The following is a 27,869-nucleotide window of genomic DNA, read 5'->3' as shown; positions in this document are numbered from 1 at the left end:
AAAGAGGAAAAAATAAGCTTTCCAACGATATATAACATGTCTTTATACTAATTTTTTCTAGGTTAAGACTAAATTCTACGGGACTATAAAAGAGCGGAAAATATTTTAGTTTTTTGGGATATTTTTAAAAATACTGAAATAAAAATAACTTTTACGAACTAAATGTTTTTTATAAAATAGGAAAAATGTACATACAAACCAAAAGCGAGTGCTAAAACTTTTTGAGGAATATTTATTTGATCCTAAATTGGCTATTTCAATGCCCTAATGGCTAAAAAGTGTAGGCATAGAATAGAGAGCAAATTTACGGAATAAATCACAGCACAGTTTATCAGCCGTTGTTATTGATTTAGCCGTTGCTAGTCAATTTAACTAACTTTTTGTTTTAAAACAACTTAGCTTTTAACTTTAATTTTTATATTTTTGCATTTTACATTTTTAAAAGTGTCTATAACAAGGTAACTAATATAATCTTATCTTTTTTGAAATTTTTTTTTTTACTTTTATCATTGCACCCATATAACTTATATGGGTGCACTTATTTTATAAGTCGAATTTAATAAATACAAATTTGCTTTAAATTCTTAGTTTTTAGTTTAACTAAAAATCAAACTAAAACCAAGTAGATCAATAAATAAAACGAGATCTTATGATAAACGAGATCAATTATTTACATAGTATGCAATCTATGAAATCATTTGTTAATATTTTATTGTATACAACGTTATTTTTATTATATACAAGTGATATATGTAAAGCGAGGTTTTATTCAAAAACTATTTTCATATTCTGCAAGAAATTAAAAATAATAATATTTGATTTTAATATTCGGCCTGCACTTGGTCAAAGTAAATAATTAAAACAATATCAGTTTTAAAAATAAAATAACTTTTTTAAAACTTTTTATTGATGGGTTAGGTTTAATTAATCAATTTTTGTCAATTTCTACAGCTCTAGGAGCAAATGTAATGCTGCCAAATAAAAACTTGAAATCAGAAAAAACTTGTTTTACTTAAATTTTATATTTATTACTGTTTAAGCAGTTTAAAAAAAAGTTAAAGTGTTATTATTCTGTGCAAATGTTAATTTTAGTATTAATGAAAACAAGAATGATAGTATTAACAATAATAGTAATAATTAATATTCATAACAAAAATAAAAATATTAAAAATTAGGTATTTATTGTTATTTTATCATCAAATTTTTAACAGTAATAATAGCTGAAGAAATATATCAGCACCTAATTCTTGAAACTACTTTTCAATCTGAGTTGTTAGAAGTCATTGTACTGTCAAGAAAAAACAATTATTTTTTTCAAAAAGTACTTTAAAATAATGATGCTTAACTGCTTACTGCTTGATGCTTGCATGATGCATAATGCTTACTGCTTGTTTTTATTCCTGGCTTTCAAGTGTTATAATTAAACTTCTTACGTCTAAAGTCTATGGAAAACCTACCCCCCATTAAGTAAAAACTTTAATTTTATGACCACATAACATTATATTTGTGACAAAAGAAAGATATTTTTATTTTTGTTTTTACAACCTGAAAAAAAAAATACTTGCACGATAAAATGACACTTAAAAATCATCCAAATAGGTACAGAAATGAGTTTTTGAAATATAGTAGTGTACTGGAAATTGATTTCTTGAGAAAGCCTCCTAATGTAATTCCTCATAATATTTTTGTTATATTGCCTTTGGTAACAAGGTTTATGAAAAATTACTTGATGAAGCTTAAATTATTGGTGCAGTGCCTTCTGAGTTTCCATCATCACCCACTAAATGCTACTCTTCTCTATAGAGAACCTGGTCTGTTAAGGCCAGCCCTTTTTTTGATACTGTGTCTTTGTGTCATGGTTATCTGATAGAGGCAAATGGTACAAGCAAGTTTTTTCAAATACTTGAAATATTTATCAGTAGTGATTTCATTTTTCTTAAGGAAACCCATAAAGCTAAAACCCCATCATGTTTTTGTGACCAATTTGTTACAAGAGCCCATCCTAATAACTGAAGAAGTTGGAGAATGTTTATTAATGCTTTTTCTGACCTCTGGCTATTGTCATCCAGCAAATTCCATTGCTTGAGTCGGTATGTCAGAAATTCAGCATTGGGTTTTGTACAACCAGTTTCTCTGATGTTTGGTAGGATCCATCGCCTTGAAGTAGTAGGTGCTTAAGTTGTTAGTGTTGTCCAATTTGTGGGATAGCAAACTTCACAGCTCTCTTTTCTTCTCTATACCAACCCATAACATTGCAGATAAAATAACTTTGTTAATATAACAACAGAAAAATTTGCTCATTACTTAATTTTGCGTATGATATTAACATAAAAGATGTTTTTCTATAACTGATAAATATGAAAACTTTGTTGATTGCGACATTTTGTAGTTGCAATTGTTCATGTTACTATCTAGAGTTTTCTTACAATGATTGCATGTGATAAGGTACCCAAGATGTGTCTTGATCCTTTACAAGCATGCTAATTACCCCTTGTAGGTCATTCACATTTTAAGACATGCTTTTATTTTCATATCTTCATAAAACTGTCTACACAAGTAGCAAAATGCATCTACTGGATACAAACAACCACTTTATCTAAATCAATTAGTATTTTAACTACAGTTTTATATTTTATTTAGCAATAACATAAATATGTCTTTTATACTTGTGTGACAACCTTTTTACAGTCTGAAAGCATTCTAGAAGTTATATACAATTCTGAAAAATTTCTGAAACTTCTGGTTATTGCTAACACTTCAATCAGAAATGTATAGGGTTTGTATCTCTGTAAAGGTATTGACTCTTTGGAGTAACTAATTGTAAGTTCAGCCCTATGTGCTGCAGAATATTGATATCAAAAATAGAGTTTTGCAACGGAATTACAATTATGGATGTTGACAAATAAATTAGATTATTTGAATAGTGGCAATGCTATCAGTGCAAGACAGGATTGGCATCAAATACGTATTTGTATTTAGTAAAAACAGACTAATTTGGCATATTTGTATTTCTATTGTATTTGGTTAAAAAATTAGCTAAATATTTGTATTTGATTCAAAATGTATTTAAAATTCCATAAACTAGGTTAACCAGTATTTTTTGGGAAATACCAGGAGGTTTTTTTTTTCATTTTTAACACTAAAATAAATTAAAAATTTGTTTTTAAGGGATATTTATTAAAAGACTTGTTTTCATTTTTCTATTTAGTAGACCTTTTTATCAGTATTGTCTATAAAAAATCTTTTTTCTTCACCTAAAGTACAAATATTTGTATTTGTATTTGGAAAATGTTGATTGCATATATTTGTATTTGAACTTGTATTTGAAAATCTAGGGATAATGTATTTGTATTTGATCAAATGTATTTGACCCCAACCCTGTCTCAAGAAAATCTTTTGCACCTTGTTTTTCTACTTTACAAGTAAATAATTAACACAATCAAGATCATTTTGATTATTCAGTATTCTTGAATGATTTAACCCTTAAAGATTAACTAACAGAGGGGGAAAAAAACAGAATTGCTATGTTTTGTTCACAACCTCCAGCTTGTGTTGAGAGATGGGTTGAAAGAAACAAAGGTGCTTACTTCTTCTATTTTTAAGTTATCAACAGTCAGTCCAATGCTGCATAATATTCAGGAGTTTTTTTTTTTTCAAATTATTTCTCTCCCAATCAATCACTATTAAGTTGGGAGTTACTAGAAAACAAAGAATAGTGTTAAAAAGCAAAGAAACAGTTGACAGAAGGCTTGAAATGTTGTAGGTTGTATGAGTCAGGAAAACATTAAGGTAGGAGAGATTTCTTTTTTAGAGTATGAAAGGTCAGATATAGTACAAAGGATGCAATTTTGCTGCATGAGGAGTCAAGCCAGAATGAGTTTTGATAAAATTAGAGACAGCTTTTTTGAGCAGCGACCATATTAGTATTTGTAAAAAAGAGAAAGAGATGCAACCTTATGATGATGGGAGAGTGGCTCAAGCTTGGCAGGTAGATCAACTTCAACTAAGTATACAATGTATTTTTGAACCATTTCTAGAATAGAAAATTATCATTAAAAGAACCAGCCCAAACATGACAACAGTGTTCCATACAGGGATAAATAAGAGATTTGTAGAGGTAGAGAATGGAATTAGGCGTAAGATAATTGTGAGCAAGATAAAAAAAAGCAACCTTAGCAGATACTAACTTTGCAATCGATTGTATTTATGGTTTACATTAGTGATGTAAATTTACCATTAAATTTTGATTCAAAATTTCCTCAGAAAATTTTCCGATAAATTTTATGTCTGAAATGGTTAATTTTTGTTAAGAAAAATGCTTTTTCAAGAAAACTATAGGAAAGCATTTCAGGGATTTGCATTTATTGGGTTATTTCCATGACATCAACCTACTCGACAAGGATTACTTTGAGCAGTGTCCAAATCAATTCAGTGTTAAAAATGCGGTATGAAACCTTGTATTCAACCAACCAGCCATTTTTTATCTACTTTTACCTCAATACATCTTTTCAAAGAAAGGCTCTATATTTTAATGAAAACAAAAAATGTAAACAAAATATAGTTTTTGTTTCTTATTTTTTGGTGTAAATGTCTAAAATAATAAACTTCCCTCATTAAAGAGCATTTAATGTCAGTGCTGGATTAAGGGTGGGGCTTTTTTTTTATCAGGGTCGCACAGTTTTGGGGACCCTGATTCAAAACAAAAGATTTTTTTACAAAAAGTCTGAAAAATAATTATTTGATTAATGACATGGAAAGAGGCTTCCTGCTTTAAAATAGCCCTGGTCCCAAAAAGTCTCAATCTGCCACTGGCCCCAATGTAAGATAAACAAATGAGACCCTATCATATTGACTGGGAATCAAAAAGTTAACAACAATCCTAGGTTATTGAGTTTAAGCTATTTTAAATTTTTATTTTATTTTAGGCAAAAAATTTTTTTCTAAATGTACACATTTTTCACAATTTACATTCAATGACACCTGTGCAGTGTATCGCTGCACCTATCTAGCTACAGTCCTATCCATCTCTAAAATCAGAAATCTTTTTTTCATGTTGCAAATTTTGAAAAGGTTTTAAATGTTTATTCTACAATTTACATGCTATAATCTGGTGTCATTTATTTCTCATTTCTGAAAAAACGTGTATTTCACAAAGTATATGTTTTAACAGCTTTATTACATGTGATAAAATGAGGCTTTAAATACATTTTGATCATTATATATTTTATTCAGCAATTAACATTGTCTCTCTTTTTAATAAAAAATTACAAAATTTACTGGTAAATTTACCAGAAAATTTTCAGGTATATTTTACCTTTGCAACAGTAGTTTCCATGTGAGTAATTAGTAAACAATAATCCAAGAAGACATAAGAGGACTCGTTGAGAGAGCAAATTATTGCTGACCCTATTTTTCCTAATTCCGAGGGCTATATATATATATATGTATATATATGTATATATATATATATATATATATATATATATATATATATATATATATATATATATATAATAAAATTAATATAGGAATACAATATTGTTATAGTTGTTTGCAAAAAATAACTGAGTTTTGTTGGAGTTAAAATTCCCAAGCCATTGCAAGCCCCAAGCTGTTACACATGAGAGATCATATCTAAGATTATCTGCCTGTTTTTACTTTTTATCAAGACAGGAGTATAAAGTTGAATCGTCAGCAAATAAAGCCGCCTTAGATGTAAAATTGTCAGGAAGATCTTTGATGTAAATAAAAAACAATACAGAACCAAGTATATAGCCTTAAAGTACCTCAAAAGTTACTGGAAATAAAAAAGAGTTTTGGTCTTTTAGGGTCACTTAATTGACTAGTTTTTCGTACAGCATTCAAGTTTTAGAGGGTCACTTTGAAGGTCACTTATTAACTAGTTTTTCGTACAGCATCCAAGTTTCTTCTGATAATTGATCAATTGGAAATTGTTCACTAACTCTTTTTTTACGACTCCACACCCCTGTTAAAAATATTTGCTAAAAAACTATTATGTTTAAAAGTGCAAACCTATTAACACCATTAAAGAAAAAAACAAATTGTATAATAAAAGATGTCATAATTTGCTATTTTTGTAAATATTTAATAGCAAAATGTTGTGTTGGCTTTTAATGAATGATTAGGCTTATGTCTTATAAACATAAAAACTTCAATTACACTAGCATCTGTTGAGGTTATCCTTCAATGCTGCTGACTTTCCGCAATGATGTTCAATGTTAAGTTGCTTTATTTAGTGTACTAGTGTATAATTTTTAAAATGTTTTAATTAATAAAGAACAAATCATGCATGTGCATTTTTTTGCTAACCAGCTATTTACAATGTTTAGAAGTATTGTTTTAAAAAGTTTTATTTTCAAGAAATTGCTTATAACTTTTTTTCAAAAAAGTTGTATTAAAATACAAAATTGATAATTTGATTTATTCTATTAAGGCGCCAAAATATTTTTTTCAGACACCTTCGGAATAATTAGTGCCAGCCCTGTATATATATGCATAAAAATATAAATATATACATAGAATTTTATATATACATATATATACATAAAATTTTATATATATATACACACATAATATATATATATATATATATATATATATATATATATATATATATATATATATATATATATATATATATATATATATATATATATATATATATTTCTGATGAACTCTTTTTAATAATGTTTTTAAACAATAAAGAGTTTTTTTTTATTATTTATCAGTTACCGATAACATATTCGTAATCATAATTTATTTTCATAAATTAAACGAACCTCATTAAAACTTTACGTTATTGAATTAACAATAAACAAAATATCTTATTAATAAAATATTTACATCAAAATAAATCGTACGTTTTTTAAACTGTTATGACAAAAAATAATTTTTATATTTAAAAGGAATTTATATATTTAATTCCTTAAGATAAAACTTAAAACACTTTATTTTTCTTAACTAATTTTTAACAACAACAAAAAAATTATTAAACAAACTGTTTCTTTAACAAAAAATCTATTAGTTTACAATTGCGGTTAACTGCTTTTATTTATGACTTTATTTCTTCTGAATAAACGTCACGTAAACAATATCAAAAGATGATGTAAATATTCTAAAAGATAAAAGTTTTTGCGTAATACAAAACTGCTGAACGCGTAGGCAAATCGTCATTTTGCAGGCAAAATGTGAGCTGCGTAACGCTTCTTAACAAGGCCTGATATATATATATATATATATATATATATATATATATATATATATATATATATATATATATATATATATATGGGTAATTCCACAGCAGAAAATGAAAAAGTAGTCAAATTTTCTTTTTTTCGTCAACTTTTAGCAAATGAATATTGATGTAGACACATGAAAGTTTATTGAAAATATACCTTAAAGTACTAAAATTAATTTATTTAAGTCATTTTTATGCTTCCAAAAGTTACGGTTTTTCTCATTGTCAAATGATAAAAAAAAGTATCATTGTAAAATGTTATTTTAATCATGAATTTATTTGCATAATCAGAATTAATTTAGCGTGAAAATGGAGCTAACATGTTCAAATTGTTGTTAGTCAGATTTTATACTTGAAATATATATATTTCAAGAAAACAACGAAAGAACTTTTGCAATTTTCGGGTAATGCAAGTTAACAAAAACATGATAAAACTTATGTTTTTTCTAAAATTTAGTTGAAAAAGTTTTTTAATAATATATGCGAAAGAATATTAAATGTTACGTTTTTGTATTTAAAATTTTGAATTTCGATGCTTTGTTGAAGCACATTTTTATTTTAAAATTGTGTAACGTAAGTTAAAACTACATGCATTTACTAAAGTTCTGGCGCTTTTTCGTTAACAAAATAAATGATGTGATTAAGTAATTCTTATTTCGCCGTGTTGGTTTTACAAGGTTTAAAGTGAAACTTTTTATATTAGGAGAATTTATAAAAAAAAATATATATATATATTTTTTAATGTTAATTAAAATAATTTATATTATTGTTTTTTTATTTGTTTTTGTGTTCTTATTGTTGACATATAAGTATGCATATATAAATAAAATAACAGTTATACAAATATTTTCATCCTACAATTGTCAATTCGTAACCCTTTCCCTCCTGTCACAAACAATCACATATATTCTCTCCCTCCTAAACTGTGATAGCAGTTTTTACGTCAAAAATATTTTTAAAAATTTAAATGTAAATACTTTGAAGCATTTTAAAAATTCAACCTAATGAAAATAAGTAAATATGCATAAACATAAGAAGTGTAAATAAAAACTTCAAGAAAACCAAAGATTTTTTTATTTAAATGACTCAATTATATATTAATAAAGTTGTAATACTAAAAAAAATTTTTAAAGTTGCTTTTGGTCTTGCAGAAAAACTGTTTTTGATTCAATAACTGATTCAATAATCATAAATGTTATGAAAAATCACTCAGGAAGTGTGCCACCAGTTTTTTAAAATTTCCTTTGTTACATATTTTTAATAAATGAGTTCAATACTTTTGCAATTCTTTTGTTATGTAACTCTAACTCTTAATTATAGATATAAAATTTCACGATAAAATAGGTCGGTAACATAAATGATGTAACATAACTTAAATACATAGTATCAAAAAAACAAGTTTATTTTCCTTAGCCGGTCACCTCTGATAAACTTTTATAAATTTTTTAAATTGGTGTAGAATTCTTAACATCTTGTGAAAGTTTCTAATACAAACCGCTTTACTGATTCGCAGAAATCTGACCTAAAAGTTGAAGCAATTATTTTACCTAGTTTTCTGTGTAACCTAAGTTAAGTGGCATTTTCAGTAATAAGTTTGCCCTCTTTTGGCCAGACTCAAAACTTTTTAGCTTATATTCTTCTTTAGACCAACAGCTTTCATACAAAATAGCTAAAAGTTTAATTTACAGTTTAAATAGGCAAATATTTGATAATGTTGTTGCACATTTTTTTATGTATATGTATATATATATATATATATATATATATATATATATATATATATATATATATATATATATATATATATATATACACACATATAAAAAAATATGTATGTACATAAAATATGTAAATGTATAAATGTATAAATAAAAATATATACAAACGATAGAAATGTATAAAAAGGGTGAGGATAATACTCTTTTTTATGAAGGAGCACATCAAAAAAAAATAATAATAAAATAAGTTTTAGTGCTGTGCTCACCTAGAAAAAAAAGAATATTCTGGTCAGTGTCTATATCTTTACACATACAAACACACAAACTTATTTTTAGCAGACATTCTAAGAAAAAAATTTGTGTATATATATACACATATCGATTTAATAATGGTTAAAAGTTTTATCCTGATTAAGAATCGTATAAAAACATAGGTCATAGAATACTTGTAAGAAATTTTATTCTGTAATCCTTATCTTTTATTTAAAAACCTAATGCTTTGATTATCACTTATCTTAATTCCGTTGATTTTATTAAATTTACTTCAAAAAGAAACAATTTAATTTTTATATAAAACTTATAGAAACTTACTAACCATGACAAAGTGTGGAAATCAAACTAAAAAACTCACGATGCTTAACAGGTTTTATTAAAACACGTGAGCACCTGGTGCTTTCAAAAGAAAGTATCTTAATTGGCTAAAATAAGACAATAAAGCATTATTATTTTGGCACATACGTTTTTTACTATATTAAATGTTTTATGAATATAATTTCGTTATGGTCCCAAATATATGCATCCTAATTTGCCTATTAGTTATGGGCGATTATCATGTAACTTTTATATTACATTGTTTTTGTTATTATTATTATTTATTTTTGTATTATTATTTATTTTATTAATAGTATGTATTTTGTTATTTTTATGTTTAAAAAAAAAAAATCCAGTATAGCATTATATTATTTTTTGGATGATTTAAAGTAGGGGTGTCCCAGATAAGCTATCCAGCCGGATATCCAAGTTGGATAGGAGTATTATTCGGTATCCAATATTTGGCCGGATAATAACTTTAAATGGTTTTCTATATACTGGATATTTCACATTAATATCATTTAAAAATTGATATAAATCTAGAAATGTTGTATTTTTAAATAATATAATGTTAATGGTTTTTATTCAGCATTGTTATTATTATTGAAATGCTACTAAAATTATATATGCGCAATAAATACATCAGTTTATCACTCATTTATATTTCTTTTACCTCAACGTGGAGAAATTAACATTTTTAGCCTTGATCGCTTTTTCTCATAAATAATGAAAACAATCTTCCGAAAATACATAGTATGCAGGTGGTGCTAGTAAATTAAGTGTTTACTCTTTTAGCAGTGGACTAAAACTTTTCTTCATGTTTCTAATAATTTAAAATGTCATTATCTTTTTCTATAATTATGTGATTAAAGAAAACATCAACTCCTTGAGCAGCTTTTAAAAAAGAGACTTGGTCTGAATTCAATACATTTTTAACTTCCTTGTGCAGCTGAAGAAGATTCAATATTAACTTTTTTTCCTTTTCATGCAATTTATAATTTTTTTTTGCGCATTTATGCAGTGGAATTGCACAATTATGTGGTGGAGTTGTGCAAAATGACTTCTGACCAGATTTATTACATCCCCTTTGCATATTATTATCTTATTTTATTATTAGGTCTTCTCTTATATTATCTTCAAAGAATTATATTCATCAAAATTTTGGAGTATGCAAATAATGGTGTTATCTTAAATTTTGCAAACTCTCTAACAACGACTTTAATACAATAACTAAGTTTTAAAAGTTCAGATTCATATGGTTTTGTTGTAAATGAGAAGAACAAAAAAGTTGAAAATGAATTAAAAATGATAAAAAGTTAAAAAAATTAACAAATAGAATAAAATAAACACAAAGAAACTATTTATGGACAATCTCAAATCAAAAGAGAATGGGTTACAAATCCAACTTATGATAAGTCAAAACAATGAAGTAATCATATGATACAAAGATGACAAATGTCAGGAAATTAAAGGTAAACTTTGTGTAAGTATCGTGTTTGAAAAAGGTAATGAAGTAAAAAAAGAAAAGAATTAAGTTTAGGATTACCAAATATAATAAAGTGAGCACTGAAATATTTGCAAATAATATAGTAGCTCTAAATAATTTAATTGATAAGACAAATTTGTAAAAAGAGTTAACATGAAAAATAATAGACATGAATTAATAATTGTTGATTAACATATAAACACATAAAAAAGCATTATAAACAAGTAAAATTATAAATTAGGAATAGACTGTGAGTCAGTGCAAGTTAGAAAACATATTAATATTGTTCAATGTCTTGATTGTCAAGGTTACAGCCATCTAGCTTAAAATGATCACTTTATTATTCCTTTATGTTGCTACTGTTCAGATGATCATAACAGTTACAATTGTCAAAATCACAAAAAATTATGAAAACAAAAGATTCAATTTAATGATTCTATACATTGTGCATTCAATAAGAAATGTCCATTATTTGATAAAAGAAAACTACCTTCCTGGAATTTTTTATTGCTTGGATTAATATGCTTTATTCAAAAATGTTATTATTCTTAATGATTTTAACATCAATATTTTTTCAAATGATTAATATGCTGAAAATCTAAAACAATCTAACAAAATGAGTAAATTGCGTATTGTCAACAGTGAACCAACCAAAATATCAGATTGATCTAGTATTGTATTGATTTAGTAGTTACTAACACTCTTGTAGAAACTAGTGAAAAAGAAAAACTTTATAACCATAATATGATTAGTTGTAAATACTTTATCTTTAAAAAAAGAAGATTTAAAACTAATATCACAATAAATTTCAATACTAATAGACTGAATTTAAAAAATTTGAATATTCATTATTACATAAAAACATTTTAATTGAGTTAATAAGTATGAAAGAAGAAATTGATATTAAAATAATAGCTAAAAATTATACAAAAATAGGTAAAAGTAACATAAATATGCAAGCAAAGGTTTATAAAGAGGTAATCAATAACAATCAATCTGTTCATTGAAACTAAAAGGAATTCTACATATACAGGTTTAATAAAATAATATAATCAAGAGTGGAAAAAATATGTTTGGTATGAATATTACAGGTATATTAAAAGCAATTGCAAAATCGAATAATTAACTTGGTTAAATTGAACTAAAATGAATTAAGTAGACTTTGAAACTAAAAACTTAACTATAAATTTGTTGCATATTTAAAAATTTAAATATGTAACAAATTTATGAATAAAATCATTTATTCATAAATTTGTTACATATTTAAAATTTCTATAAAATATTATTGTCTACAAACATTGCCACATAGATAAAACAAATTATTCTCTAATTTATAGAAATTTTTTTATGTTTGTAAAGATTCTAATAAATGCAATTTTAATAGTTTTATTAAAGCAGGGGTTTTACTTTTTTGGATTTCCTATAAATTAGTCAAAATCATAACATGCAATAATTCATAAATTAATTTTATTATAAATTGAAAATTTGCTGTTTGATCTTTTAATTTTTAACTACAAACCATTTTTCATTCAAATCTAAAAAAGTACTTAAGTAACAATATTATTGATAATAATAGATTAATAACAATAGGTTGATATTAATTGATAACATATTGGAAATACTTTACAACCATTTTGATTCAAGTTTTTAAATTTTATTAAATTAAATCTCAAAATTAAAAAGTAACAATATAAATAGTAAAATGTATATGTATATATAATTATTTTAGAATATATTAATTTAAGGTGTTGTAAGCATTAATAAAGCAGATTTCTAACGTAATCATATTTTTTAGTTATTAGGTTTAAAACTTAATAATGAGCATTATTAGTAATAAAGTAATCTGTGGCTACACTGTATACAAAAAATAAAAACAAAAAAAGAAGTATACAATTATTGTTACAACCTTTTAAGAGTCTTTTAAGAGATAAAAATTAATTCAAGTAAAGAAAAACTGTAAAAATCTGTTGAAGTAAAAAGAAAAAGCCTACACAAAAACAAACAAAAAAAACAAATAACCAAAAAAAAAACCCTTAATCACCCTAACCTACATGAAGTGTGAAACTAAAAATTTTTTGTTTTGCACACTTTACGTGTGTAGATGTATTTGTTGAATACAACAAATAAATCTATATACACACATATATGTATATAGATTTATCTATCTACACATATGTGTATATAGATTTATTTGTTGAATACAACAAACAAATCTATAAACACATAGAAATATAAATTTTTTGTTTGGTTTATAAAAGTTAAGAGTAAATTTTATAACTTAGTGATTTTTGAAATGGATTTTGTTGTTCCCAATGCAAAGTATACAATTAAAGAATGGAATGATTCAAATCAAATCAAATATGATCAAGCTGATCAAGAACTGCAAACCAGTGAGTTAATCCAAGATGAAAATAAAAGGTTTACCAATGAAATTCATATTTCTACTATAAAAACTCATCTTGATGTCAATAAAAAAATTGAGCAAAGAATAAATGAAATACAATTTTGGAAATCTGAGTTAGATAGTCAATTTTTAGAAACAGAAAATGAAATACAAAATCTTTTAAAATATCAAAAACGAACTGAAGCTCTTTTAAAGATGACTGAAGTTCCTTTAGAAATTTCAAAACAATGTATTAAAAATAGAGAGAAACGCATATCCATAGATCTTGTTTATGATGATGTTGAAGTACAACTTTTGAAGGTAACCAATTAACTATTGAAAATCACAATAAATTACAATACTAAACATATTTATTTCACTGAATACAAATATATTTTAATGTTAATTTTGTAATTTTTGTAACTTTTTTGTTTGAAATTATTTGTAAAACATTTTTTACTTATTCCATATCTTTTGAGTTAGGTAAAACAAATGTTTTCAAAAAATTTGCAATAAAATATGCTTTTGTTTAAAAACATTCAGAATGTTTTTAAAACATTCTTAATGTTTTAATAATATAAACAATGTTTTTATTTTTATTTTTTTTTGATAAAATGTTTTTATTTTTATTTTTTTTTACTGTAAATAATGCACGGAGTGTTGGTACATCGACTATTTTATAGCCTGACTTGCAACAAAGTGCTGCTACATCAACTGACAAATAGCCTGACTCGCAACAGAGTGCTGCTACATCGACTGACAAATAGCCTGATATGCAGCAGATTGCTGCTACATCGACTATCTTATAGCCTGACTCGCAAGGAAGTGCTGCTACATCGACTGAGGGTTTGGTTGGGGCAGGCAGTCTATCAAGTAACAAAAAAAATTCTGGTCTTGCATATAATAAATATACATATATATTTATATATATATGTATATACATGATATGTATGTATAATATATATATATATATATATATATATATATATATATATATATATATATATATATATATATATATACACACACACACACACATATACAGGCCTTATGATGAAGCAGGAATGAGCGCTCTGCGCACATGAAACACGCCTTCTGGGCACAACAAATAACACTTGCTATTGTCATTACAAGAGTAAAAAATTGGGCTCGTCTGAAGAACTTGCGAGGGAGAAAATTATAAGTCGATTTTATAGAAAATATTTTCAGTAAGATTTTTTTGCGGTCAAATTTGTTTAATTAAACAATAGAGTTTGCATATTGTTAAAAAATACTTAATACCAACAAAGTTATATTTGTTATAAAGTGCATCACACATAAATTAAAATTAAAAACCTCAGTGCAAGAGAGCCAATTTATATCTTTTATTTGAAAGTTAAATTCAGCATGAAGTTTTTTTTTTATTAATTCCTGTTGAACTTTATCATATTATCCCATAATCATAGTCTGGTCAAACCATTCGCTAACTCGCACAGTTTTTTTGGATCCATTTGACAAAAAACTTTGCTTAACTAAGATTTTTACTTTAAATTACATAAAAGTCTATGTAATGAAATATCAAAACTTGCAACACTTTAATAACAATTCCAAACTTTGAATGCTTACAAATTAAATATCTAGCATAATATTTTATTTATTATAATTTATTAAACGAAAACTTCAATAGTAGCTTCGATATTGTTCATGTTCAATTACATTCTATTTATTAATGACTATAACATTTTTAATTCAAAAACATCAAATTAAATTCAAAATGTTACAATATCAAATACTTTTGTGTCAAATATAACTTAACAAAACAATACTTTTACTAATATCTTTAAATTGGTCAAGCTTATAATAAAGTCTACAGTGGTACAACTCTAGAGTGGTCAAGCTTATAATAAATTGTATTTTAAGCTTATAATAAATTGTATTTTAAGCTTATAATGAATTGTAATTTAAGCTTATAATAAATTGTATTTTAAGCCTATAAAAAATTTATTAAAAAAGTTGAACCTAAACAAAACTAAAAATTAAAACTATGACAAAAAATTCAAAATGTAAATCTCTTCAGATTTATTTGTTATATGTATTGTTTATTCAAACTTTGGGAAGCGTGCTCACAAATAACAAAAAAAAAAATTTAACATCACTATATGATATTATCTATATAGTATATAATATATATATATATATATATATATATATATATATATATATATATATATATATATATATATATATATATATATATATATATTATATAGATATATACTTACACTATAATATTTATTATATTAGTATAAGTATATTTTATAAGTCTATTATATATTTATTAAGTGTATAATCAAGTATATAAAGTATAATTCACTTGATAATAAGTAAATCCTGCATTCAGTTTAAATTAGAAAGTTTTCTGTTTTGCACAAACAATGAATGGAAAGTTATGAAGTCATTATGGCTAGCAGATAGATTGGAATAGAACAAGAAAACTTGGTTTAAAAAATCATGCATTGAACATTTTTAATGAATGAGTTGCTAAAATTTTAGTAATAACTTTTTGTAACAACTTACTTTTTGTAACAACTTACTTTTTGTAACAACTTACTTTTTGTAACAACTTACTTTTTGTAACAGCTTACTTTTTGTAACAACTTACTTTTTGTAGCAACTTACTTTTTGTATCATCTTACTTTTTGTAGCAACTTACTTTTTGTAGCATCTTACTTCTTGTAGCAATTTACTTTTTGTAACAACTTACTTTTTGTAACAACTTACTTTTTGTAGCAACTTACTTTTTGTAACAACTTACTTTTTGTAGCAACTTACTTTTTGTAGCAACTTACTTTTTGTAGCAACTTACTTTTTGTAGCAACTTACTTTTTGTAACAACTTACTTTAATAATAAGTTAAATAAAAATCTATAAATAATTTTTTTATTTAATTCTTAAGATGAATACTTTTTTAATAATAATTCAAATGTGAAAACATGATTTGAAATAAATTAAAATTTTTGAGAACGGCTATAAAATAAATAAAACTACTTGATATTTCATTGTTTTTATTTAATATCAAAGCCGCAGTAACATATTTATTCCGGTATATCGACTTATGTATTAACGAAAAAACTAAAGCTTTTTTGCCTGATTTCCCAGACTTCACATGAAAAAACTATAAACAAAAAATTGTCCACCCTTTCCCTTGAATGCATTGGTACCGTTTTGGGTGACCCCTTCCCCATACCTGCGTATGTAATTTATGGATGACCTATGGGAACCAATTTTCGACCCTGAATATTGCTCTCAAAGACTTGATGCTAAGTGTGCATAATCAGGCTCGTTAATAACGTGTTTCAGTTTTATGAGTGCAAAATACCGCGCTTGGCAATTTTATTCATCATGTGCACCACATCGACTGACAAATAATAGCCTGACTCGCAACGGATTGCTGCTACATCAACTGGCAAATAGCCTGATTCACAACAGAGTGCTGCTACATCAACTATCTTATAGCCTGACTTGCAAGGGAGTGCTGCTACATCAACTGAGGGTTTGGTTAGGGCAGGTTGTCTATCAAGTAATAAAAAAAAAAATTCCAGTTGCATTTTAATTTTTACTTTTTGTCAACAAAATACGGAAAAACTTTCTGACAACCAGTTAGGAGTTTATATATATATATATATATATATATATATATATATATATATATATATATATATATATATATATATATATATATATATATATATATATATATATATATGTATATATATATATATGTATATATATATATATATGTATATATATATGTATATATATATATAGCATACTATTGCATACATATACATACTATATCATACTATTTATTTCTTTTTTTACGTGATGTTTTAACTCATATTTAGTTTGATAATTGCATGAGCCATTATCAAACTAAAAAAACTATCAAATGAATAAACGGTTTTATTAGTTTGATAATGGCTCTTGCTGTATGAACCAAAATAGTACATAAAAATAAATACATAGTATGATACCTTTATGATGTTTTAATGCCTATATTATAATTACATACTATTAAAGTGTTACTTAAATTATATATATATATATATATATATATATATATATATATATATATATATATATATATATATATATATATATATATATATATGGATATATACATGGGCGCCCGCAGGATTTTTTTGATATTTCAGATAGGACACTTTCACACATTGTGCAAACTCCAAACTTGTTCATACCTATCATATCCCAAAAAGTTTTTCTTAGGTCAGAAAATGGGTAGCTGCTGGTAACATAGTGATTGCTTACATTTGCATTTTTTTGTCTAATCTATTTTAAGCCATACGCTCATTTCATGTTTTTCCAGAAACAATTATTTTAAACACAGCTTGTGTTTCATTTTTGGTTTTGCTGGAAATCGCTGTTAGGCCAGTTTGATATATAACTTTGATATATGTAAGAATGTTCTTTATAAGCAGAGCAATATAACTATTTTATTAAATTTTTATTAAAGGAAGTTGAAATCATTGAAATTATGAGAGTTAAGCTTACAAAGACACTTGCTCAAATAGTGGAAAAAATTAGGTGAGTATGATATATTAATTTTTTTCTTTTTTTTGAAAAGGTTTGTAGGTTTGTACAATTCATAAAGAATTCAAAAAACTTTTTCATGAAATATAAGTATTTAATATCATTTTTATTGATATTTTATTTGAACAAGTTTTTAAGTGAGTTAATTGTTAAACAGGTTTTTAAACTACTTAGATTGTTAGAAGAGTTCATTTGTTAAAAAAGAACTTTATATATAAAGTTGCAATATATAACTAAAATTAAATAAATATTTATCATCTTATACTATTTTTAATTATGAACATTTTAAGTTCTTGTTGATTATGTTATAATAAGTCGTTTAACTTTTATTAAATACATTTAAATAAAAACATTTTAAATGGAAAAAATTGAATATTAAACATATATCAAAATCTGAGCTTTACTCAGAGTTTCAGAAAAAACCCTTACTAATAAATTCGTATTAGTTCATGTTGACCAAGCACCAAAATATAATACAGTTGCCAAGTGGGCTACTCTATTTCAAGTTGGTAGAGAAAGTCTATAAGATGTTTCCTACACAGGTCAACTTAAAACTATGTATGTAGTTGAATATCAAATGTGTGCATGCTATTATTGAAGAAAATTCTTATGCAACACATGATATAATTGAAGCCCTGACATCAATTAAATGTTTTAAAATTAATGAAATAGTTAACAGCTTTCCTAAAATAAGAAGACCAACTGACTGAAGCTCTAAAAGCTTTATCATAATTTTTTTATAAGATGTCAATAAAATATTCAAATATTTGCAGTTTGATATTATTTAATCATATGTCATGTTTAATGGAATAATAAATTTAAAAAACGTAATTATACTTTTTTTATAACTATATGCTAGTGATATTTACTGTAATATATCCTACTGAACTATGTGGCTATTTTTGTTGAAAATACTTTATTATATTTTTAGTACATTTTTTTTATCAATTAATGAAAAAATTTTAGATTGTTGCGCTCTTCAAACTACTATATTGGTAAAGATATTGCTGATAAATTCTCGGCTTTAAAAATAGACAATTATTGCTACACTTTAAACAGCGATTCGTTACCTTTGCAAGATAAAACTTCTAAAAACATTTCTATGTAAGTTTTTATAATAACCTTTATTGTAATTGTTAAATTCTCATTTTACAATATTTAAAAACATTAGTTTTCAAACTTTGTATAACCTTAAAAAAATTTAGATTATCTTTTTATTTTTTTATTTATTTAGGCCTGTGACTCCAGAGATTTGGGAATATTTTTCTGACAAAAATCTACGAAAGGCCCAGCAAGAACATGCTCTCTCTTTATCGTTGCGAAGTAAAGTTGATGAAATGTTACATAATGCTTTTGAATGTCTACAAAACCAATCTGACTTAGTTAATTTTGCTCTATCAAAGAGAATTGATGAAACAGAGCTTGCAAAAAAAAAATTTCAAGAAAGTTTAAGTAAAGTAAGTGAAAATATTTTTATTTAATGTATATATATACATATATATATTTATATATATATATATATATATATATATATATATATATTATATATATATATATATATATATATATGTATATATATATATACATATATACATATATACATATAAATATAAATATAAATATATATATATATATATATATATATATATATATATATATATATATATATATATATATATATATATATATATATATATATATATATATATATTACTGTGATCAAAAAGTAAGGTGAATTTTTAATTTAAACTTCCGGCCTTATTCGAATCGTCCAATCTTTTTTATTTTTAAGTTGGTAGGAATGTCATTAACATTTGCGCCAAATTACATGTCAAACTCATAATTATTTTTTTTTGTTTACGCTTGTTTCTGAAGTACCAAAAGTGCATTCGGCGATTTTCACGATGTCTAATTTTGTTGAGCAAAGAAGTGCTATTAAATTTTGTTTGCGGAATGATATTTCTGCTGCTGAAACGTATCGAATGTTGCAAAAGGCCTTCGGTGAAGAGACTATGTCTCAAAAAAATGTTTACAAGTGGTACAAAGACTTCAAAGAAGGCCGAGAAGGTGTTGATGACTTGGAACGCTCCGGACGACCATCGACTTCGATTAATGATCGCCACATCAACAAAATCAAAGAATTGGTGCTTGCAAATCGTCGGTTAACCATTCGAGACCTTGTTGACATGGTTGGAATATCATTTGGGTCGATGCAAGCGATTTTGAAGGATCATTTGGGCCTCAGAAGACTCAAATCACGTTTGGTGCCGAAATTTCTCAATTTCTTTAAAAAAGAGCGTCGCGTTAAAACGTGTGAAGCAATGCTTTCTGACTATCAAGACGTCTACAAACAAATTATTACTGGTGATGAGACTTGGGTCTACGCATACGACCCTGAAACAACCGACCAATCGAGTGAATACCGTGAAAAAGGCGAGCCAAGACCAAAGCAACCACGTCAAAGTCGCTCAAAAATCAAGGTCATGTTGACTGTTTTCTTTGATTATTGTGGTGTCGTGCACTACGAATTTCTTCCAACTGGCCAAACTGTCAACAAGGAATATTATTTAAGCGTTATGCGACGTTTGCGTGAAGCTATTCGCAAAAAGAGACCGGAATTACTCTTATGGCCAATAACTCTTGGATTTTGCACCACGATGATGCGCCTTCGCACACAGCACTGGTTCTTTGTGAGTTTTTCGCCAAAAACTCTACCCATATTGCTCCACAACCACCGTATTCGCCCGACTTAGCACTGTGTGACTTCTGGCTGTTCCCAAAGCTCAAGAGACCACTCCGGGGAAATCGTTTTGAGTCCATTGAAAAGATCCAATGTGAATCGGCACGCGCACAGAAGGCTATCCCTACCGAGGACTTTTCGGCATGCTTCGAAGACTGGAAAAAACGTTGGCAAAAGTGCATTGGGGCCGGGGGGGATTATTTTGAGGGGGACGATACAGATTTGGAAGAATAAATAAAGATTTTTCATTTTATAAAAAAATTCACCTTACTTTTTGATCACAGTAGTATATATATATATGTATATATATATATATATATATATATATATGTATGTATATGTATATATATATATATATATATGTATGTATATGTATATATATATATATATATATATATATATATATATATATATATATATATATATATATATATATGTATACTTTATGTAATTAAATGAATAAAAACAACTAAATAGCGGGACTTAGAGTTTCATGCCAAAGGCAATCATCAGCCGTGAATACAAACAAAAAATGTCAAAAAACCGTTTAAAAAACTTAAAATTAAATACCGTAGAACGGATTCAGACGTGATAAACAAATCTGAGTAAAAACAAAACAAGAAGCCGTTATAGTTTACTAGTCTCCTGTGTCAAATAAAGAGAGCAAAAATTTCTTTGAATGTCGACACTGGGATACAATTTCATTCTTTTTGTTTAGTAAATTTGTTCCACTATGTGATAAAATTACATATTTTTCATAGAGACAGAGGTGGCATATTTTTGTTGTAAGATTATAGGTTCTGCAACGTTTAGTTATTCTCCACGTTAAGATAGGCTTTATGTTTTGATCTTTCAAACTCCATACTTCCTTTGAAAGTTCAGTGTCGTTTCTGTATTTAACTGAAGCAAAGGATTTTAGATGATTAGCGTATCTTAATTTAAATGATGTGTGACTAATACCAAAATATACTTTTTTGTTACATTACATTATTAATTGTAGCTTGGTAAACAATATTATTGAACAAACACTGTTCGTTTAATGGACAAATTGATTTATTTACACAGTTGCAGTCAACAATATTGTTTACCAAGCTACAATTAATAATGAATGTAACAAAAAAGTTTACACTTATGCCAGTTTTTGCAACTACTTTGCACTAATGAAATTTCACACTTATTAAACCTACCCATCTCAGCCACTTGATCTTTGTTATCAAGAAAGTAAAATCTAAACAACAAAAACATATAATTACCTTGATTGATTGCATACTTGATTCTTCTCAAACATTAACCGATTTTTTTCAGAATTATTACAAAAAAGCAAGTAACACATTAAGACTGTTAAAACTTTTAAAATTGAGACCTTACTTTACACACAAAGTATATGCAAGTGTCTTGCACTTACTTCATAAAGATAAACCAATGTTGTCATCTACTCCGTTACTATTATAAGTTTATCAATTGATAGTAAATTATGTATATTATGTAGATAATTTACCATCAATTGATAAGCTTAAAATAGCAACACTTGTTTAACAGTACAAAAATGTCTAGATAAAAAGTTGTACTCTTTTTAATTATTTTCTATAAAATAAATTTTTTCTCTTTTGGTTGATCACTATTACTCATAAAATAATTTAATTAATTTAAATAATTAATTTTTAAATTATTTTATGAGTAATAGTGATCAACCAAAAGAGAAAAAATTTATTTTATAGAATCTTTTGGATATCTTAAACATTTGAATAAGATTTAATCTTTTTCTTCTATTTTCTGATGTTTGAATTTTTAGGTAATTAATCCTTATTTCATATGATAAACCCTTTAAATTCTTCATTTTAATTGCTTTATGATTTTTTGATTTTTGCAATTTTACCTTTTCTAAAAGGGTTCCATATTACTGCACCATATTCAAGATAAGTTCCTACTAATGCTTTATGTAAAAAATTTTCTAACGTTTCATTTAAATATTTAAATGTGTGTTTAATCAATCCAAGTTGTTTATTTGCTTTATTTGTTTTGTTGTTAATGTGAAGTTTCCAGTTTAAGTCATTTGTGATGACCATATCAAGATCAATTTCTGATTGAGTTTTTAATAGTGTAAAATTATTTATTTTATAATCATGTTTTCAATTACTTTTACTAAAATGCATTATTTTGCATTTATTTTTGTTAAGTTTAATTAACCATTCATTTGAGCGGTTATTTAATTCATCTATTTCGTTTTGAACATTTTTATTGTCCTCTTGATTCTTTTTCACCGAAATCACTTTTTTGTCATCAGCAAAGAGCTTTACAACGCTTTTTAAATTAACACATAAATCATTTATAAATATTATAAATAGTAGGGGCCTAGTACAGATCCTTGGGGAACTCCACTTAAAACATTTTTCCATTCAGATATGTGTTCTCCTTGTTTACAAATCTGTGTTGCACACTATTGGCGTTAAAAAACTTGGTCAGTAGTTTGTTGGATCAAGTTTATTTTGTTTTTCAAATAGAGGTATTACAATAGCTTTTAACCAAACTGTAGGAAGATTTTGAAAGAACTATTTTCAAACAATTTTTCAAATATTTTCAATAATAGTTTTGCCATCTCCACTGAAAAAGATTTTAAAACATTTCAACTTTTTCAGCTTCAAATGCTCTATTAGTTATCTCCATTATTTTCCAAAGTTTTTAATAAAATCAATGTTAAATTTTAAGTTTTTATAATAAGTTTTAATCTAAGTTTTATCTTTGTTTGTGGTATATTATTTGATTCTTCCTTTGTAAAAACTAAAACAAAATACTTGCTTAAAATATTTTCTATTTTAATTTCATCATTAGTGATAACATTTTTATCATGGGTTAACTTTTCATTTGTATAAAGCGCTTTTATCTTTAGTTTTGATTGTTGATATACATGTAAACTGATTTTGGGTTTCGAGTTTGCTGCTAAGTTTATTTCATATTTTATTATACTTGCTTTAATGATTTGTTTTATTTCTTTACTCAGTATTTTATATTCGCCTACTCTTTGTACTTCTGGCGCTTCTACATTTGACCCATAATATATTAATTATTTGACCCATAATATTTTCTCTTTCTTTTTTAAATATTATTATTTCTATTCATCAATAATGGTTCTTTAATTTTTTTATTTTGATAGATTTTTAGTTTGGTACGAATTTGTTACAAGCATTGTGATAGATTGATAACCATTATAATTTTCATCAGCACTTAAGTTTAAAAATGTTTTATCCGATTCAATTTTAGAAAATTATTTATTTGTTTGTAATTACCTTTATTTAAAAGGAATTTTTTTTTCATTTTCGTATCACTGTTTTGTTGTTTGAAACCAATAATTGCCATGTACCACAGTGATGGTTGATATTAAAAACTATGTTGTTATTTTCAGTTAATATTAAATCAAAAACATTACTATTTGTTCCTGTTTTTATTTGAAAAGTTGTTTTTAGAATATTTTGATACAGAAAATAATTTTCTAAACAATCTATGAATAAACTCACTTGTTTATCGGTTATATTTTTGTTTTGCTAAATTTTACTGATGTATGATTAAAATCGCCTCATATCATGACGCCTCTACATTTGTTTTACAAAAATATTTGATAAGCAACATTATTAGATTCGATAGGAAATAAATTTTCATAATCATAAACTTTTGCTTTTTTGATAGGTACATCAAATTACCATTTTCTTAGTCCCAATTTCTACCATACACCATATGTCTTCAGACAATGGTTCATTTAGACATGTTTTTTTTATTTTGTAAGGTTTTATTTTTTTATTGATGTTAATAAATACACCTCCTCCTTTATTGTGTACACGATCCCTGTGTTACAAATTAAAACCTGGTAATGTAACAGCTGATTTGTCTGACCACCATGTTTTTTAAACCATTAAAACTATACTTGCTTTGAAATTGTTAAGGTCCTGGTTTATATATACTTTGCTTTTATATTTTTCAAACTTTTTAAAATATTTTAGGAGGAAGGGGGTTATAACCTGAAAAATATAACCTAGAAATCACCTTCTTGATTTTCAGAAAAATTGCCCGACTGCCTGACTATATTCATTAAAAAACCAACTATAATCTGAAAATCACCTTCTTTTGGGGGTTCCACCCCCTCAAAAGAAGGTGATTTTCAAATTATTGGACGCAATTCAGTCAGATGAATTTTTGGGGAAGTTTTTTTTTTTCTTTTCTTTTTAGGAACAAGACAATACATTTTAAGAATTCATCCCCTTTCCCCTCCCCCGCTCCTCATCCCTCATTTTATTTATAGAATCGCCTCTGTAGTACCAGTTAAAGATCCAATTTTGACTTTAGAGTTACTATTTCAATACCAGGCTGACTACTTTTATTCTAAGTCTATAATGTTTTTATATTTTGTTTATATCTAAGTTGAGATATGAAAAGACTTCATATAATTGTTGTTTTTCTTCCTCGTCTTTTTCTACTGAAAAAGTCTTTTTCTAATTTTTTCAAAAATTATTTTCTTTACTGGATTTTTTTTTTTTTTTTTCGCTGGTATGGCTTTAGAATTTATGTTTCAACTTCTGCTTGCTTTATTTTAATTAATAGACTACTAAAGAGTGGTGGATTTACTTTGTTCTTTTCTAGATCAGAAAGTTCCCGTTTTAATTTACTACTTTCTGTTTCCAGAGCGGAAATTTTAGCTTAAAAATCTCTTTTTATATTTTCTATTTTCTTATCTTTTTCTTCTAATTTTAATTTAAAATCTTTTTGGAGTTTTTTAGAAAGTAACTTTAGTGTTTCTTCTAGGATTTTGTTCTTCTTGTCATTTTTTATTTTTTATTGATTTTTTGATACTTCTATAATTTTTGTTTTGCTTTTTTGATTAAATCACTCATAGTAAATTACTCATAGTAAATTACTCATAGTAAAATCTATAAAGATAACAAAAAGCTTATATCCACTAAATATTATCATTGTTCACTTTCTATTTAAACTATTTAAATTGAAATTGTTTTTTTAAACAAAACGTTATCAATGCAAGATTCAAAATATTATGCGCACTGCAATTGTTTGATTATTTACGGTTTTGATATTTTTAAAAAGCAGATGGATACGTGCTATTTACTAACTAAAAGGTGAACGCAGAGCCGCCGAGGGACGGAGGGGGGGAGAAGGGTCAATATGTCTCGGACTGCTGATATCCAAAGGGTACCAAATGTTAAGAAGGTACCTATAAAAAAAAAACTCTATAATATAGGGAAATTTTGATAAATAAGGGCGCCAATCAGGGTTGCTGTCCCAGGCGGCGTGACGGCTCTCGGCGGCTCTGAGTGAATGATAGGTTCAAAATTTCATTAAAAAATCTAAAATCATACAAATTTGAAATTTCGGTTTTCGGTATGTTTTTCAACCGAAATTTTGTTTCTTACCGAATTTATAAAAAGTACCGAAACCGAAACTTAGGTATCGGTTTCGGTACCTAAGTTAATATGCGAAACTCTATAATGATATTCCTTATAAATTTAGAATTGTTGAAAATTATAGCAACTTCAAAATCCTCATTGATAAACATTTGATTGATTTAAAATCCTCATTGATAAACATAAAAATTGATTTTACTATTTCAGATAATTACTATTTCATATAATTTTTATTATTTGTTTTTGTTTTTGATAATAATAATTTTCAATATTAATTTGTAACTCCCTGGGCATGTTGATAGCTATTTTATTTTAAAATTGAAGTGTAACATATATTTTGGTAAAAATATTCATTTAATAATAATGATAATAATAATAATAACACTCTTACCTACAATATATAAAATAACTAACTTGATTGCTTTTTGGAACACCCTAATACATTTGTTTACTATGTAAAACCTGTTCAATTTTGGAACACCCTAATACATTTGTTTACTATGTAAAACCTGTTCAATTTTGGAACACCCTAATACATTTGTTTACTATGTAAAACCTGTTCAATTTTGGAACACCCTAATACATTTGTTTACTATGTAAAACCTGTTCAATTTTGGAACACCCTAATACATTTGTTTACTATGTAAAACCTGTTCAATTTTGGAACACCCTAATACATTTGTTTACTATGTAATACATTTGTATGTAAAACCTGTTCAATTTTTATTTAGGTGCTTGTTGAAATTGATAAAATGGATGACAATATAAATGAAATACGATGTACTGTTGAGGAAAATGACGCTCCATTGCAAGTTGCCCAAATTCGACTTGATGAACGGGCATGCAGACCTAATATAGAACTGTGTCTAGATCGTGTAGAAAGAAAATTGCGAGAAGAGGTTCAATTTACTTTTACATAAAATCATAAAAAAGATACCTTGATATAACTGTTATCAATTTGAATTTATATTTTAAAGTTTCTCTTTACTCAAAACTAAATTTGTTATATTTATTAGGTTGACGAAATAAAAAATAACGTGAATCGTTTACAGTCTATGATGCTTGAATCTAAAATGTCGTTGAAAAGTCTTTTAAGTCAAAAGTTAACTCTTGAAGAATCTATTGCGATAAAGGAGAATACTTTATTCATTGATCGCGATCAAAACCTGTTGTTGAGAAAACAAATTGTGTATGAAGAAAAGTAAAAAACCCATATTTCTCTATCTTGTAAATAATATATTTTTTATGAATTTAGCAATTTATAGACATTTGAAATTTTATCTTTAGATAATTATAGAATAGATATATTTTTGTTTTGATACTTAATAAATACAAAATGTCGAAGGTTTTACTTTAAATACTGAAATTTTATAAAAGAATGGTATCACTACTAATTGCCAATTGTTGGTATGTTGTTTGTTTAAAATCTTTGTCTTAGGTTTACAATTAAAATGTTATTAATTAATATAATCATACAACCCTACTATACAAAATGTCGAAGGTTACAATCCTACTATACTTTACAACCCTACTATACTTTAAACCATTATTTGATGTAACTGGTTGCACTGAAAATAAACTTTCGAGGGACCATTTGTTCCAATCTGTTTCCCAAGTTGATTCTATAATTGGAATGTAATGCTTCTTTTAAAAAAATGCAGTAGCATCAACAAAATTAAAATAATTTTTACCTTAA

At 25.9% G+C, this 27,869-nt stretch overlaps 1 protein-coding gene across 1 annotated transcript; it reads left to right on the top strand.

The window, feature by feature from the left end:
- Positions 1 to 313: 313 nt before the first annotated feature.
- LOC100212935 (tektin-1) lies at positions 314 to 27,439 on the top strand. Its single transcript, XM_065807569.1, has 7 exons — positions 314 to 458; positions 13,339 to 13,760; positions 17,952 to 18,022; positions 18,995 to 19,132; positions 19,263 to 19,485; positions 26,905 to 27,072; positions 27,190 to 27,439. Exons 2-7 carry the CDS (start codon positions 13,350 to 13,352, stop codon positions 27,376 to 27,378), a joined length of 1,200 nt encoding a protein of 399 aa, XP_065663641.1. The 5' UTR covers positions 314 to 458; positions 13,339 to 13,349; the 3' UTR covers positions 27,379 to 27,439.
- Positions 27,440 to 27,869: the final 430 nt, after the last annotated feature.

Source organism: Hydra vulgaris, chromosome 10 (genome assembly GCF_038396675.1).
Source record: "Hydra vulgaris chromosome 10, alternate assembly HydraT2T_AEP".
Taxonomy (NCBI): domain Eukaryota; kingdom Metazoa; phylum Cnidaria; class Hydrozoa; order Anthoathecata; family Hydridae; genus Hydra; species Hydra vulgaris.
The sequence above is the reverse complement of the archived record's forward strand: the minus strand, read 5'-3'. Positions and strand labels throughout refer to the sequence as shown.

Coding starts and splice junctions, on each gene's coding strand:
- LOC100212935 (XM_065807569.1), top strand. CDS start 13,350: ATGGATTTTGTTGTTCCCAATGCAAAGTATACAATTAAAGAATGGAAT. Junction 18,023..18,994: donor CAAATAGTGGAAAAAATTAG/GTGAGTATGATA, acceptor AAAAAATTTTAG/ATTGTTGCGCTCTTCAAACT. Junction 27,073..27,189: donor AAAGAAAATTGCGAGAAGAG/GTTCAATTTACT, acceptor TATATTTATTAG/GTTGACGAAATAAAAAATAA.